This window comes from Corylus avellana, chromosome 4 (assembly GCF_965113065.1).
Source record: "Corylus avellana chromosome 4, dhCorAvel1.hap1.2, whole genome shotgun sequence".
Classification (NCBI taxonomy): Eukaryota; Viridiplantae; Streptophyta; class Magnoliopsida; order Fagales; family Betulaceae; genus Corylus; species Corylus avellana.
Genome location: NC_142493.1, coordinates 36,102,048 through 36,116,026, shown reverse-complemented (window position 1 = coordinate 36,116,026; position 13,979 = coordinate 36,102,048). Strand labels below are relative to the sequence as shown.

The following is a 13,979-nucleotide window of genomic DNA, read 5'->3' as shown; positions in this document are numbered from 1 at the left end:
CTCCAACACCGGAATAAAAACACTTGACAAACTAAAGACACGCCCCTGCCCAAGCCCAACGCACAAGCCTTTGCCGCCCCTGCTCAAAGCCTCGCTCAATTACTGTCACCCTTGCCCAATGCTCAATCGTATTCGGTAGATTTTTTTTGTTGGTTTGTTCCTTCCAGCAATGTGAGTTTGTTGCAATTTTTTGTTCCATTGCCTAAGCTGCGTTTTTTCAATTTTGTTGAATGCAATTTTTTGTTCTACTGCCCAAGCTCTATTTTTTCCATTGCTTGGACTTGCCTCTATTTGATACTCAGAGATTAAATTTAGTGGGTCATTTTTTACCTTTGTAGTGATAGTCATTTTTGGATTAAACGAATGAATTTTTGTTTACTCAGTGTTGTTGTTATTCAAAATTTTAAGGAAATTCCTTTGGGTTTGTTGAAATTTGAAGAATGTATGAAGTTAAGGAGCGACAAAATTTTAAGGAAAATTCCTTTGGGTTTGCCGCCCAACCTAGAACGTTGTTGCCACCCAACCCAGAACGCCCAGAACATTGCAGGCCAGCATCCCGGCGTGGGTTTGGAACACTGCCACCTAGAACACCCGCCCAAATCGGGCAGCATCCTGCCTAGAACGCTGCCAGTTGCACACAATGCTGCCCGGAATGCCAACCCAGAACGTTGCTGGGCGTTCGCCAGACCCACGGCACCGCAACCTATTGTGTGCGCCATAATCCATTATGTACATGAAAAAATCGACGAACATGGAAAAAAAAGAGAAGAGAATAGTGTTTCAAATAGAAGAAGAATAAGAGAAATCAGAACCCATTTGATTATTAAAAAGAAGAAAAATTTATTAGGTGTTTTAGTTTTATTGTGTACTTGTGTAGTAAAGTGATGTGTCATTCAACTATTGGATGCTGCAAAGGCGTTGTTTGCAGATGAATTGCATAATAGGGGCACTCATTATTATTAAATTTTGATAAAATTATAATTTTAAAAATTATTTATTTTTAAAGTGATATAAAAGGTAAATATAGAATTACTAAAAAAAGGATATTAACCTCCGGACACGTCTGTTTCCCACTGTGGCACTCAAGGGAGCTGTGTTATCTTAACGAAGATGAGCGCTGATCTGATCACCTCACAGAAGAACAGCGAAAAATTCAAAGCAACAACCGTAGGTTACTTATTTTCTACGCAAAGGCAATATTTTATTGGCGGGTGATCTACGAACCAGGTGACTTTATAATCTCCCTCTTTAATTAAACCACTGTTCCTGTCTCTAATCCTGCCTGTTAATAACAAGACAAATCTTATTCCCGAAATCGGAAACAACTTTCCGTTTGGCTTGAGACAAACGTCGTCTCATGCTAGCCAATTGAACCTCGACACCCCATAATGGCGTCAAGAACGGCCGTGAACCCTTCACGTTTAACATCTCCATTTGCTGCTAAACTAGAGGACAAAGCGGTCAGAGAACAGAGAAGGTACAGTACCGGTTGCCCACGGCTCGACAATAATTCCGTTTCAGGCTTGAAATAAAAAAAATAAAAAAAGTAAATAAAAAAGAGAGAGAGAGTCAGTGACACTCGCTCTAGAAAACGAAAAGGGCGTAATAAAGGTGTGGTGCTCGGACACTGTACGAATAGTAATGGCAGCGAGTAGTAATACCGCAGAGACCGTCGCAGAGGAGTCAGAGAAAAAGAATGGAGATGATGAGAGCCCAAATAGACCTCCAAAAAGCGGTTCTTCAATCGAGGAACTGATATTTTCGCAGAGCGACACCTAAGCCTCTTAGTTTGCTCCTAACCTAGAGTTAGAACACTTAATTATTATCGTTATCTACCAAGGTGTTTTAGAGCGTTTGGATGGTGATGATCATCGATCGGTTGCAGAGGAGGAGAGGCCTGCGTTGAGAATTCTTTGAGAAATGGCGTCTTCGAGTTTTCCGTCGGCCGGTAAAGTTTAATCTTTCTAATTCCGAGGGTTTTGAATTCTGTGTTTCGTTGAATTCCGGTGTTTATGACTGTAAAGCAATCTGGAGAGTTAAATCAGTGTTTTTTGTGGTGGTCGATGGTGTAGATTCTGAGGAGGATGCGCTGTACAAGGCGCTGTGGTATGCATGTGCGGGACCTCTGGTCACCGTGCCTCGCCAAGGGAACCTCGTTTTCTACTTTCCCCAGGGTCACATCGAGCAGGTACTCCACAAATTTCTTCAGTTTTTGTGCAATCTCTTTTGCTCATCTCTGATTCTCAATTTTGAGCTGCAATGCGTTTCGTTTAATCCTTATATACATGTTTGTGTGTATGTACGTATGGATAGGTTGAGGCGTCGACAAATCAAGTGGTTGAGCAGCAGGTGCCGGCGTATGATCTTCCTGAGAAAATCCTCTGCCGCGTGCTCAATGTTCAGTTAAAGGTAAGAGCTTGCGGTCACTTGCAAGTTCTTCAGAAGCATATTTGATTTTGGTTTGCTGTTTCCACACATAATCTCATTTACTATTTTTTCTTTTTGTTCTTGTTATTCGATTGGAATTTTAAAATTCAATTGAGGAAGGCTGAACCGGACACCGATGAAGTGTATGCTCAACTTACTTTGGTTCCTGAACTCAGTGTATGTAATTCTGAAAGTGAATGTTTCTGGAACTTTGAAAGTGAACTAAAAATCGTAAATAATGGTAATAATGATGTGAATGTGTTTTGAACAGAAAGGAGAGAATTCAGTGGAGAAGGAGGCTCAGTCTCCTTCCCCTCCTAGGCCTCGTGTGCATTCCTTTTGCAAGACCCTTACAGCCTCGGATACGAGCACTCATGGTGGTTTCTCAGTGTTGAGACGCCACGCCGATGATTGCCTACCTCCACTGGTTAGTTGGACTTTCGTCCCGTGTCTTTATATCCTATTGCTTGGTTTATTTGGTTTTCATTTGAGTTCTGAGAATGTTGGCAATTGCTGGTTGGGTTCTTTTGCAGGACATGTCCAAGCAACCTCCAACTCAGGAGTTGGTTGCCAAGGATTTGCATGGACATGAGTGGCATTTTCGCCATATTTTTCGAGGTATTATTAAGTTTTATTGGCCACATTTATCGAATTCCCTGGTCCATTTCTTGTTTAATGACATTGCTAATAAAGTTCCCATTGTTGTAAGCTTTGATAGTTGATAAATTTTGTCATGCACTGTACTTATGAAATGGTGAAACGTGAATGTTAAATGCCAGGTCAACCAAGGAGGCATCTCCTTCAAAGTGGTTGGAGTCTTTTTGTCAGCTCGAAAAAGCTTGTTGCTGGGGATGCTTTTATTTTCCTCAGGTTTACTGTCATCTTCATTTCAAACCAGTTTCCATGACTCTGGTGTTGGAGTCTTCTTTGTTTGTTTGTTTGTTTTTTTTTTTTTTTGTTTTTTTGTTTTTTTGTTTTGGTGTCCTTTTTGTATACTTCCCATATGCTTAAGGGCACCTTACACTTTTTTAATGATATTTCTTTGATTATATATATACATAAAAATCAGTTTCCATGATTCTAAATCCCAGTTAAACAAATTCTTTGGTTCACTAATGACTACCGGTTGCACAATGTTGTAACCATAGGGGATGTGGCCTTGCCAATTAGTTATTTTAATCATTAGTCATTCATGTCTGATCAGTTTTTATATAATTTTGCTCTCAGAGGTGAAACTGGGGAGCTTTGTGTAGGGGTAAGAAGAGCTATGAGGCATCCAAATAATGTTCCATCTTCTGTCATATCTAGTCACAGTATGCATATTGGTGTTCTGGCAACAGCATGGCATGCTGTTAAAACGGGTACAATGTTCACTGTCTACTACAAACCAAGGTATGTAATTTTTCTTTATTTACATTTTTGTGGAGTGGATTCATTTCTTTTATCACTCAAAGAAATGTATTGAAATTGAATTAATGACATGGTAATAAGTTAGTAAGGTCTTTGTTTGTCCAGATTTTTTAGGATAGATTAGATATCCACGCACTTTATCAGTTGGTTGTTGGGTATATAAATTATGATTTCAAAAGTGTTACAGAATGGTGTTGCATTTTTTTTTTTTTTTTTCTTTTTTCCCCCTTATGAGTAATATACATTTTACCATTAAAACTGACAAATGTTTTCTAAATATTAGGGAAAGGAAAAAAAAGAAGAAGAATCATATTCAACCCTGATAACCGGAGTTCATGTGTCTAGAGCTTTACTGCCACCTTCAGAGCTGCTGAAGTAGACAATGAAAATATTGTTGATTGCAGAAATCTTTTGTCAAAATTAGACATTACATGTAAACTAATTGTCTGTCTGTATTATGTAACAGTATATGGTTTTCTGGGAATTCTGATATTTTGATATCATCTAAAATGTATGCACCATCGGGGTATCCATTTTTAGAATATCATGCCCGTGTAAAATTTCTAAAATATGAAGCTTTATACATATTCATGATCACAGAAATGTCATGCAAATTGAGTCTGTGTATGGTGTAATAATATTGCAATTTTCTTTCAATCTTGGCATTTCTAGTTTTTCAATTGATGGCATTCTTGTAAATAATATGTTATAGGACAAGTCCTGCTGAGTTTATTGTTCCCTTTGATAAATATGTGGACTCCGTCAAGAACAACTGCTCTATAGGGATGAGGTTCAAAATGAGATTCGAAGGTGAAGAAGCTCCAGAACAAAGGTATGAAAAATCTTGAAGCATGCTATTCTTTTTTTTTTTTTTTTTGAACTTCAACAACAAAGGAGGAGGAAAACTTGAAAAGACAAATTTGCTGACAACTCTCCTGACATCCCTGTCTTTGTGGTCTAGGTTCTCAGGCACTGTGGTTGGAACTGAGGATGCTGATCCTATAAGGTGGCCTGGATCAAAATGGAGATGCCTGAAGGTACCATATTATGGTGCATAAGCTGTACAATTACGTAATCTCTTACTGCAAAACCTGGTGTTCTTTTGCAGGTTCGATGGGATGAAACTTCTCCTGTTCATCGTCCAGAGAGAGTTTCCCCTTGGAATATAGAACTTGCTTTGACTCCTACTCTGGATCCCCGTCCAGTGTGCCGACCAAAGAGGCCTCGTGTGAGCATGGCATCATCATCTACTGACTCCTTTGTTCCTGCAAGGGAAGGTATAGAACAACTTGCTGACATGCTTCAAATCTCCTTTTATCATCTTATAGTGTGCTTGTAGTTTGTTTAGGCACTAATATAAAGCCCCATCATTTATATGACCAGGTTTGTCCAAAGCTACTATAGACCCGTTGCCAGAAAAAGGTTTATTAAGGGCTGCGCAAGGTCAAACAATGTCGGCCATGGGAGGTTTCTTTGCTGAGAATAATGACTCAGACACTGCCCAAAACCCCACTTCTTTGATTCAATCACAAGGTAAGAATCAAACTGAAACTATTTTGGGTGAAAGAGTGGGACCATATGAATCTTCCTTAACTGATTCTTGAAATTGAAGTATATGAATCCAATTTCAGGTTCTTTGACCCTGCATGAATCCTACCGGTTCAGTTGGCCCTTTATTGATCAAAATCCTGACAATACTGATCAATTGAAGAAGAATGTTTTAGATCAGGATCAAAGATCCAATTCCCTTGCAAGTTCGCAGTTGATGATGTATCCCTCGCATAACATGTTGGAGCGCAGCATGGAACTTGCTGCAGTAGCAGTTGAGCAGTATCCAGGAAACAGGTTGTTACCTCTGCTGCCACCAACAAATATTGAGGATTCTCCTTATCCAACTTTTCTGAATTCACAGCCTCTATTCTTGCGTAAAGAAGTTGTGAAATCTAAAAGAGATGGCAGTTGCAAACTCTTTGGTATATCCCTCAGTGGTAATCATGTGGCAACAGAAACAACCTCGGTACATGCAAATATTATGCATAGGCCACAAAGGCAAATTGTTCTTTCCCCAGGCCAGCCGCAAGCTTTGGTGTCTGACCTACCGTCTCAGCAAGTGGAGTGTCCAAAATCTGCAGAAATAGCAATTAGAGATGATGAATGGGGGAAGCCTTTTCAAGCTTTAGAGCAGCCTTCTAGAAATGTTCAGGGCAGGCTCCAGAGCAGTTCAACAAGAACTTGCATTAAGGTTTTCTCTTATCCATTTAATTTGCAAGCTTAATTTAGATGGTGTTTCTCTTTTTGGACAAGTGAATGCAAAATTTCACTTGTGTTTCCATCTAGAATTTGATCATTTTATATCTCTAATGAAACAGGTCCATAAGCAGGGGTTTGCTGTTGGGCGGTCTGTGGACCTTACCAAGTTTGAGGGCTACAATGAATTGATAGCAGAGTTGGATCACATTTTTGAATTTAATGGAGAATTAATTGCTCCCAACAGGAAGTGGCTGGTGACCTTTACTGATAATGAGGGTGATATGATGCTTGTTGGAGATGATCCTTGGCAGTAAGAACTTGGACTTCTGCCTTTTCTTGGTTTTTCTATTCCCTCCTCTTCCTTTCTGTCCCTCAATTGTGAAATTGTTTATCTACTTAGCATATCATCATAAATGTGAAAAAAAAATTGAGCTTCTATAATTTTGCTTTAGTTCCAATCACGTTTCTGTTTCTGGATGAAGCAGAGAATTCTGTAGCATGGTCCGTGAGATCTTTGTCTACACTCGCGAGGAGGTACAGAAGATGCGCCCACGACCCTTGAATCCAAAAGTAAATGAAAGCTCATCCATTGAAGACAAAGAGAGGGGTTCAAAATTAGTTGAATGATTGACACACCTTCAGGAGTAGGTCCCAATACAGGTTTGTTATTGCCTTTTTCATTGTTGTGAATAAGCTTAGAGTCACTCAGATTTTTTTCAGTCACACGACTCACACCTTATAGATGGCTGTTCTTTTCAAAGTTACTCGCACAATGGAAGTTTGGTTCAGCTCTAAACTCCGAAACTATTTTAATAAGCCCATAATATTTCTGATGTTTTTTTTTTTTTGGGGGGTGGGGAGGGGGAATCTCATTTTTCTCTGTACGTTCTCAATTCAGAAGTCAGGTTGTGTTTTTTCAGGTTATGAAGCTGGAAAGTGGGATGTGCTGGCACTATCAGGCAACTTTTGAAGCCCTTATCTTTGGCGATGGCTTTATCACCTGTTTACTGCATGGAAAGTGGGATGTGTTCGCACTATCAGCAACTTTTGAAGCCCTTTTCTTTGGCGGTGGCTTTATCGCCTGTTTACTGCATGGATATTTGGTTTAATTCCAAATAGTACATAGTCTTTGGTCTTTCATTTTCTGGGTTGTTGTGGGGTGAGAGAAGGAAAAGTGAAGTGTCTGTGCTAAGAAGCTTCAGGAAGCTTTTCACATTCTGAATCTATGTACAGATAATTGCTTGTATACCTCTTCACGTTCAAGCGTAGGCAAGAGCTAAAATGTAGTTTAGAGATCCTTGTGGTGATCTTTTTGCAAGCATTATCCCCTAATTCTCTTCTGCCTGCTTTGATTTAAGACGTCGCTTCCTTGCTTGTTCCATCTGCTTTGATATTGACTTCGCTTCCTCACATCACATTAGTTTTATGACCTTTATATTATTAACTTCACGGGGGTAAATGCTGGTAACATTTTGTCTTCAGGGAATTGCTACGATTGGAAAATTGTTTCTGGAATAGGCTTCTCAATGCAGTTTCTTATTATTCAGCGGTGAGGGGAGGGGAGAAAAAAGAAAAAGAAAATAATGAGGTCGGGGGGATTGATGAGGACAAGTGCCATCAATTTGAGAGGCTTATGATTTTTCTTTTTCCACGGCTTTACAGTACCACATGGCAGCTTCCCAATCATTTTTCCTCAATTTAGGGAATAAAATTACTTTTTGATTTCCCATAAAAAAATATTTCACAATAAATTTTTTTATTTTCTCTATATGAATTAAATATTATTATTATTTTTTATCACTGCAACCAATGAGAGAGGAGAGAAAATTGTTGGGAGTCTTGGGACATACGAAAGAAATGAGAGAAAATTAGTTTTTTATAATTTAATAATACATGGGCATCTACAGTAGTTTTCAATGCATTGAAAAACACTGTAGATATCATTTGATGTTGGTTATATTTAGGGCTTTTAATATGGATATCTTTTTGTGGTTTTTTTTTTTAGATTTTTCCTAAACATAAGGAAAAGAATGGGCTATGGGTAGTCTCTGCTAGTGCTCTTAGGGGTGAGGATGAAACTAGGGAAATTAAAGGCTAATGTGAAAGAGAAGATTAAAGTTGTGTGGTTAACGTGACATAGTCACCATGCCAGTTTATAAGAGGATGTAATACAATACATAACAAAACCAAACATTTGCCTTGAAATTCAAAGGCGTGGTTTAATAGATGGCAATGGCCAATAGAGATGTTTGAGAAAACAAAGAATCATTGGAAACAAGAATATACTAGGAGAAATACTCAATGACTTTCTACTCGGCGAGACATAGCTGAGCCATTTCCAAATTCACCATCTAGTACTAGTTCAGATAGATCACCACTCTCAAAAAAGGAGTAGTGAAGGGCCTTCACGCATTGTACAGCTTCTCTGTCATTTACTATTAATGAAATATTTACCTGGTTGATAAACCAAAAAAAAAAAAATGTTAGAAAACTAAACGAAAGTACATCAGTATTCATGAGAATTATGATTAAGAGACCTTGGATGCACCCTGTGAGATCATCTGGACATTAACTCCATTGGTTCGAAGAACACGAAATACCTGCCATAAATGAAGCCAATTATGTGATGTAAAAGGTAAAAAAGAGAATCTGTTATGCAAATGACCCAATCTAAAAGCCCCCAAGACTCCAAACATACAAAAGGAACATGACTCGGGATAATCTCTATTACATTACGCAAGGAAATACAACACCTTCTCCAGTATCAACGAGGAACGCTGAACGTTGCCAATAAGAGAGATGATTGATCTGTGCTGCAGTAGATTCACGACTGCAATTTTCTCAAGCTCTTCCACTACATGGTCAAGTTCCTGAACAGATAAGACATCAGTGTAACTGGATTTGGTACTAAAGCAGACAATCCAATAGGACTCAATTTAGACCAAGAGAGAGACACTCAAATAAAGTTTCAATAGGGCAGGTAATTGCGTTTATTGAGTATGTTGGAAGTCCCACATTGCCTGGGTATTAAGGAGATTGGTCATTTATAAGGGTGAGAGGAAACCTCAACTCTTGAGCTAGCTTTTGGGTTGAGTTAGGCCCAAGACCCATTTCTAACATGGTATCAAAGCCTAGCCCAATTAATTGGTTGTGGCCTACCGTCACCCATTGTAGCACGTGTTGGGCTTGGATGTCCTCCCGCCACACGTGAGGGGGCGTGTTGGAAGTTCCACATTGCCTGGGTATTAAGGAGATTGGCCATTTATAAGGGTGAGGAAAAACTTCAACTCTTGAGCTAGCTTTTGGGTTGAGTTAGGCCCAAGACCCATTTCTAATAGAGTAAGCCAAGAAATGGTTAGACCACAGTTCTATGTTGCAATTCAAGAATGAGCTTTGCATGAAAATGAACAAAAGAAGAGGGATATTTTGAAGATACATCACTGAAACAAAAATTAAAAAAAAAAAAAAAATGTAAAACCTTGGCTCCATGAAGCTGGTGCAGTGGCACCCAATTATCATTATCAACGTTGATAGTTAATTTAGAGTCCACTATTGAATTTGAGTATAAAAAAGACACCAATAACTACAAAATATCATCAAAAGAAGCTGTCCAAATAAGATAATATTAATTAGATACTCAACCGGGTGGCTTTTTTCTGAACTCTATCGTACTGAGCACTGCAACACATCTCACCATTACATATTCACACAGCCACAAATTCACCAGGAGGGTGTGCTTGGCCAGGGCGGAATCAAAAATTTTGATGGGGGAGGCAAAATTATAAGACTTTGTTTCTTTTTTTTTTTGGGGGAGGCGGGGAGGAGCTACTACCTAGGTCCGCCCCTGCACCTCCAACAGGATTGACAGGTAAATTAGTGCAGAATGTTACGTAAACTGCAAAGTAAGATGCAAACTGAGAAAATAAATAACAATAGAAGAATATACGATCATGCACTTGCCTGCTGAATCAGTTCTCTGCTCCAAAGTTTGGATGGATCTAATGTCAAAGATATACTAACTTCACTAGTAGCAACAACATCCACGGATATGCCCAAATCTTCAAAGATTGAGAACACCTACTTGGAGGAAAACCCCAAGCAAATAGCATTTACAACTAGCATCAGCCGTGAATGCAACAAGTGACGGAACAAAATCAAATCAAGAAACAATTTCTCACCTTTGCGAGGAAGCCAAATTGACCAAGCATGCAGGTACTAACTATATCCAACATGGTAACATTCTGCTTCAAAACTATGCTGGTCAGCACAGCCTGTAATTCATTTAGGTGAAGAAAATGGTCAGTACTGTTGGATTCCTCCAAAGCTTGGACGGCAAAGTTTCAGCTGCTACAAACCTTCCTCATATCTCTTGTTTTAGTGATGAGGGTACCAGGAGCTTTAGGGTTGTATGAATTCTTGACCCTAACAGGGATATTTCCCTCTCGGGCTGGTCGCATTGATTGTGGGTGTAGGACCTGCATACAGGGTGTGAATATGAATATTTCCCATGTGCCCTTGTTTTCACCCAAAAAAAAAAAAAAATAGCCGAGTCTCAATAATATAGTTTCATCACAAATCTATATATAAGTGCAAATAAAAGTAAAACACAGATATTACTAACTACCAAGTTTGTCCACTGAACAAACTGAACCCTAAAACTGCCTGCAGAGAACTTAGTCGCATCTGGTATTTTAGGATCCAAACCAGGAGTTGGAAAAAAGATGATCATGAAAGAATGCTATATTTACATGTAAAAACTATATATATCTGTATCCATAACAAATTAATGCTCTAGAAGGCCCCTCACATATGCACATATGTGTAAAGGATTGATATGTCCTATACATGAACATCAAAGTGAATAAGCAAGGATCTCTCTCTCTCTCTCTTACATACCCAACTTCTGCATGATATGCATAACAGATATTCTCTAAAAGCTGTGACGCTTTAACCCACTGGTCCAGTCCAGCTTTAATCACAAACAATATCTAAACAGCAAGAAGCAATATAAATATAACCTGAGCACCAAAGTATGCAAGCTCTGCTGCCTCATCGAATGACAAATAAGGTACAGGTTCTGCACGTGGATAAATACTAGGGTCGCAGGTCAAGACACCATCAACATCTTTCCAGACCTGTTGAAATTGTTAATTACGCTGGTATATAAGTTTGTTAATATCTATCAAAAGAAGATGTTCATAAAGCTCCCAACTAAAAATGCTATTTAGATCCAGACAGATAGTATGAATACATGCATGAATCCACACGTGTGCCTATGAGTTCTTGCAGTACATACACTAAGGTTCTTATTCTGACCTGAATTTCCCGCAAGCCTAAGGCTTTGCCAATGGTTGTAGCAGTCAGATCACTACCACCCCGACCCAAGGTGGTAATCGCACAAGATTTCCAGCCCTACAATAAGGGAAGACGTATATCATGCTCACAAAACCACCTATACGCTGATTTAAGTAAAACTAAAACAATATTTACTCCTCAGCAGGAAAATTAATGCAGCAGCAGTTCACTAGGACCTTTCCAAGGAAGCCAGTAACAACGGGAATTGCAGGATCATTGATCCAATCACCATGTAATCTCTTGGCAACAGCTGGGTAAGTTGCTTCCAAGATGTCCGCATTTGTGAAATCGTCCGTGGTTATGAAGCCAATATCAAACGCATCATACTACAAAACGTAACGTAGTTTGCTACTGCTGAAATTAATGGGTTGTCAAACTAATAATGCACAATTGAAGAAGAATATTACGTACTTGGTGTGCTTTAATACCAATTTTATTCAAATAAGCCGCAAAGATTCTCGTGGACATGCACTCTCCAAATGAAACCAAATAGTCTCTCGTGCGGAGAGTTAACTCTTTCATCACAGCTATTCCTTTCAGAAGTTGCTCCAGTTCTTCCAAGTGAGCTATCAAATGTCTCCACACAACCCCCAAAAAATCCGATTTCCCCATTAGGATCAAAATATTGGGGACACTGACAAAGACTAATTGAATTTCATAAACAACAAGAAAGACATTTCATGCACTTAAATTACGAGTCCTAACCAGAGATAACAGAGCGATCAACTCCAAGTTCATCTACCGTCCTGAATAATCAAACACCACACTTGCTTATCACGCAGAAATAGCTATAGAGCATCATTTCAATCTCTTATAACATCTAGGATGCAGCTCTTTTAAACAAAAGAAAAAGAAAAAAAACGAAAGAAACCTAAGATGCAGCTCTTTCACAAAGCTCAACTCTTCGATTTCCGATGCCTTATTGACGCCACAACTGACAGCCTTCTCTCCAGCCTTCATCACAACCATTCAATTCCATAATTATTATCCCTCTCAATATAACAAAATAAAATATTTTGTGTGTGCGTGTGTGTGAAATACCTGTAAAAGTTTGTTAGTGGTTTTTCCCATAGCAGAGAGAACAACGGCAGGCCGTTCCTCAGGGAAACTGAGAATAAGAACGGCGATCTCTCTCATCCTCTTCGCCGATGCCACCGACGATCCTCCGAACTTCATTACGCACGTGAAAGCCTCCGCAGTTCCATCGGAGAATCGCTCCTCTATCTCCTCCTCTCTGAGCACAGCCTCTACTCCTCCTTTTATCATCGCTCTCCTCCTATCACTCCTTGAAGAATCTTCAATTGCCTCACATAGCAATCTTGACTGCGAGGCCACGGAATCTGAGAATCTGAGCCGCTTCAATGAGATAGGCATGTGTTGTGGACACAATTTGGAGCTCCTTATAGCTCCATGAAATGGAATTTTGACACCGTGTACGTGCAACGAAGCCGCCATTGTTGCAGGGTGAGGAATTTTACTGATTGCATCAACGAATTTCGCAGTCTAGGGTTTCACCGATTCAGAGAGTACAAACGCGCACAATGTCAAGAGCGAACATGTTATAGATTTTTGTCTCGATTATGATCAAAGAAATGAGAGAGAGAGAGAGCCTGCGATGCGGCGGAGAGACGTTTCATTATTCGGTAAAATAGTTGACCGCGGTCCGTGGTCGTCGCTTAGACCCCTTCGATGATATATTTTCAATCAGTTACCGCCAGAATTGGAGTTGACCGGCCCAACTTTTTTTTTTTTTTTTTTAATAGTTGAATCGTATGGACCATGCCTTATGAAGCGGATATCACTAGTTCGAATCCTCTTTCTCTTTCTCTTATGTGGACATGTAAAAAAAAAAAAAAAAACGCTTGTTTATTTATTTATTTTTATAGGCAAGTAATTGAGTGCTAATTTTGGATGTGGAAATGAAAGGAAGGATCCACCATCACAATTAGATATATTTTTATAGAAAATGTTGGTGATTTTTTTTTTTTTTTTTTTTCGAATATTATTTTTTTAGAAAGTAAAAACAAAAAAAAAAAAAAAAAAAACTAATCCTTATTTTCCACCCAATTTTTATAAAATAACACCATATAGAAAAACACTAAGAAAACATCTAACATTTCTCTTATATATAGTTTCTTGTTGTTTAACATTTTTAAATAATATAATATAATATATATTAGATAGTGTAAAATTTAATTTTAATCCAACTGATATGGCAATTCCATTTTTATGTAATCAATATGACAATATAATCCTATAAAGTTTCAAGGAGTAGCTCAATTAGATGCAAACCACTCTCACGAAGCAAACATCACTTAGTTCGAATTTTCATTCCTAGAGACGGGGAAAAAAAAAAAAAAAAGGTGGAATCACTTTGATCACTTTCTTACTTGGTCATTTGTGGGTCAAACATTGTGGAAACAACAAAATGTGAAACAAATTGTTAGAAATGATAGATTGAGAGGGATGGTCAGAATAAATTTGATCAGGAAAACTAACTCAAGTTTCCCCGTAAATCCTAAGTGTAAAAAGCCAAT

At 38.7% G+C, this 13,979-nt stretch overlaps 2 protein-coding genes across 2 annotated transcripts; one reads left to right on the top strand and one right to left on the bottom strand.

Moving 5' to 3' along the window:
- The first annotated feature begins 1,585 nt into the window (after positions 1–1,585).
- On the top strand, positions 1,586–7,428 carry LOC132177212 (auxin response factor 2A-like). The gene is made up of 16 exons (XM_088515802.1): positions 1,586–1,948; positions 2,073–2,188; positions 2,314–2,409; positions 2,548–2,604; positions 2,699–2,854; positions 2,961–3,045; positions 3,207–3,297; positions 3,655–3,819; positions 4,550–4,669; positions 4,799–4,874; positions 4,946–5,114; positions 5,221–5,370; positions 5,469–6,079; positions 6,207–6,397; positions 6,573–6,747; positions 7,008–7,428. The coding sequence occupies exons 1-15, from the start codon at positions 1,921–1,923 to the stop codon at positions 6,712–6,714; spliced, it is 2,253 nt and encodes a 750-aa protein (XP_088371928.1). The 5' UTR covers positions 1,586–1,920; the 3' UTR covers positions 6,715–6,747; positions 7,008–7,428.
- An 837-nt stretch (positions 7,429–8,265) lies between these two features.
- Positions 8,266–13,094, bottom strand: AK-LYS1 (aspartate kinase 1). Its single transcript, XM_059591613.2, has 13 exons — positions 12,484–13,094; positions 12,314–12,396; positions 12,148–12,188; positions 11,854–12,008; positions 11,619–11,768; positions 11,404–11,499; positions 11,106–11,222; positions 10,443–10,562; positions 10,266–10,358; positions 10,048–10,164; positions 8,841–8,957; positions 8,625–8,687; positions 8,266–8,541 (listed from the first exon to the last, which is right to left on the bottom strand). Exons 1-13 carry the CDS (start codon positions 12,895–12,897, stop codon positions 8,386–8,388), a joined length of 1,722 nt encoding a protein of 573 aa, XP_059447596.2. The 5' UTR covers positions 12,898–13,094; the 3' UTR covers positions 8,266–8,385.
- Positions 13,095–13,979: the final 885 nt, after the last annotated feature.

Bases quoted from the DNA above. Each gene is read 5' to 3' on its own strand.
- AK-LYS1 (XM_059591613.2), bottom strand. From the start codon at position 12,897: ATGGCGGCTTCGTTGCACGTACACGGTGTCAAAATTCCATTTCATGGA. The intron at 8,958-10,047 runs GCAAGTGCATGA...TTATCTGTTCAG, and splicing joins GCAGAGAACTGATTCAGCAG to GAACTTGACCATGTAGTGGA. The intron at 8,542-8,624 runs GTCTCTTAATCA...TTTATCAACCAG, and splicing joins TCTCACAGGGTGCATCCAAG to GTAAATATTTCATTAATAGT.
- LOC132177212 (XM_088515802.1), top strand. From the start codon at position 1,921: ATGGCGTCTTCGAGTTTTCCGTCGGCCG. The intron at 3,298-3,654 runs GTTTACTGTCAT...TTTTGCTCTCAG, and splicing joins GATGCTTTTATTTTCCTCAG to AGGTGAAACTGGGGAGCTTT. The intron at 6,080-6,206 runs GTTTTCTCTTAT...CTAATGAAACAG, and splicing joins CAACAAGAACTTGCATTAAG to GTCCATAAGCAGGGGTTTGC.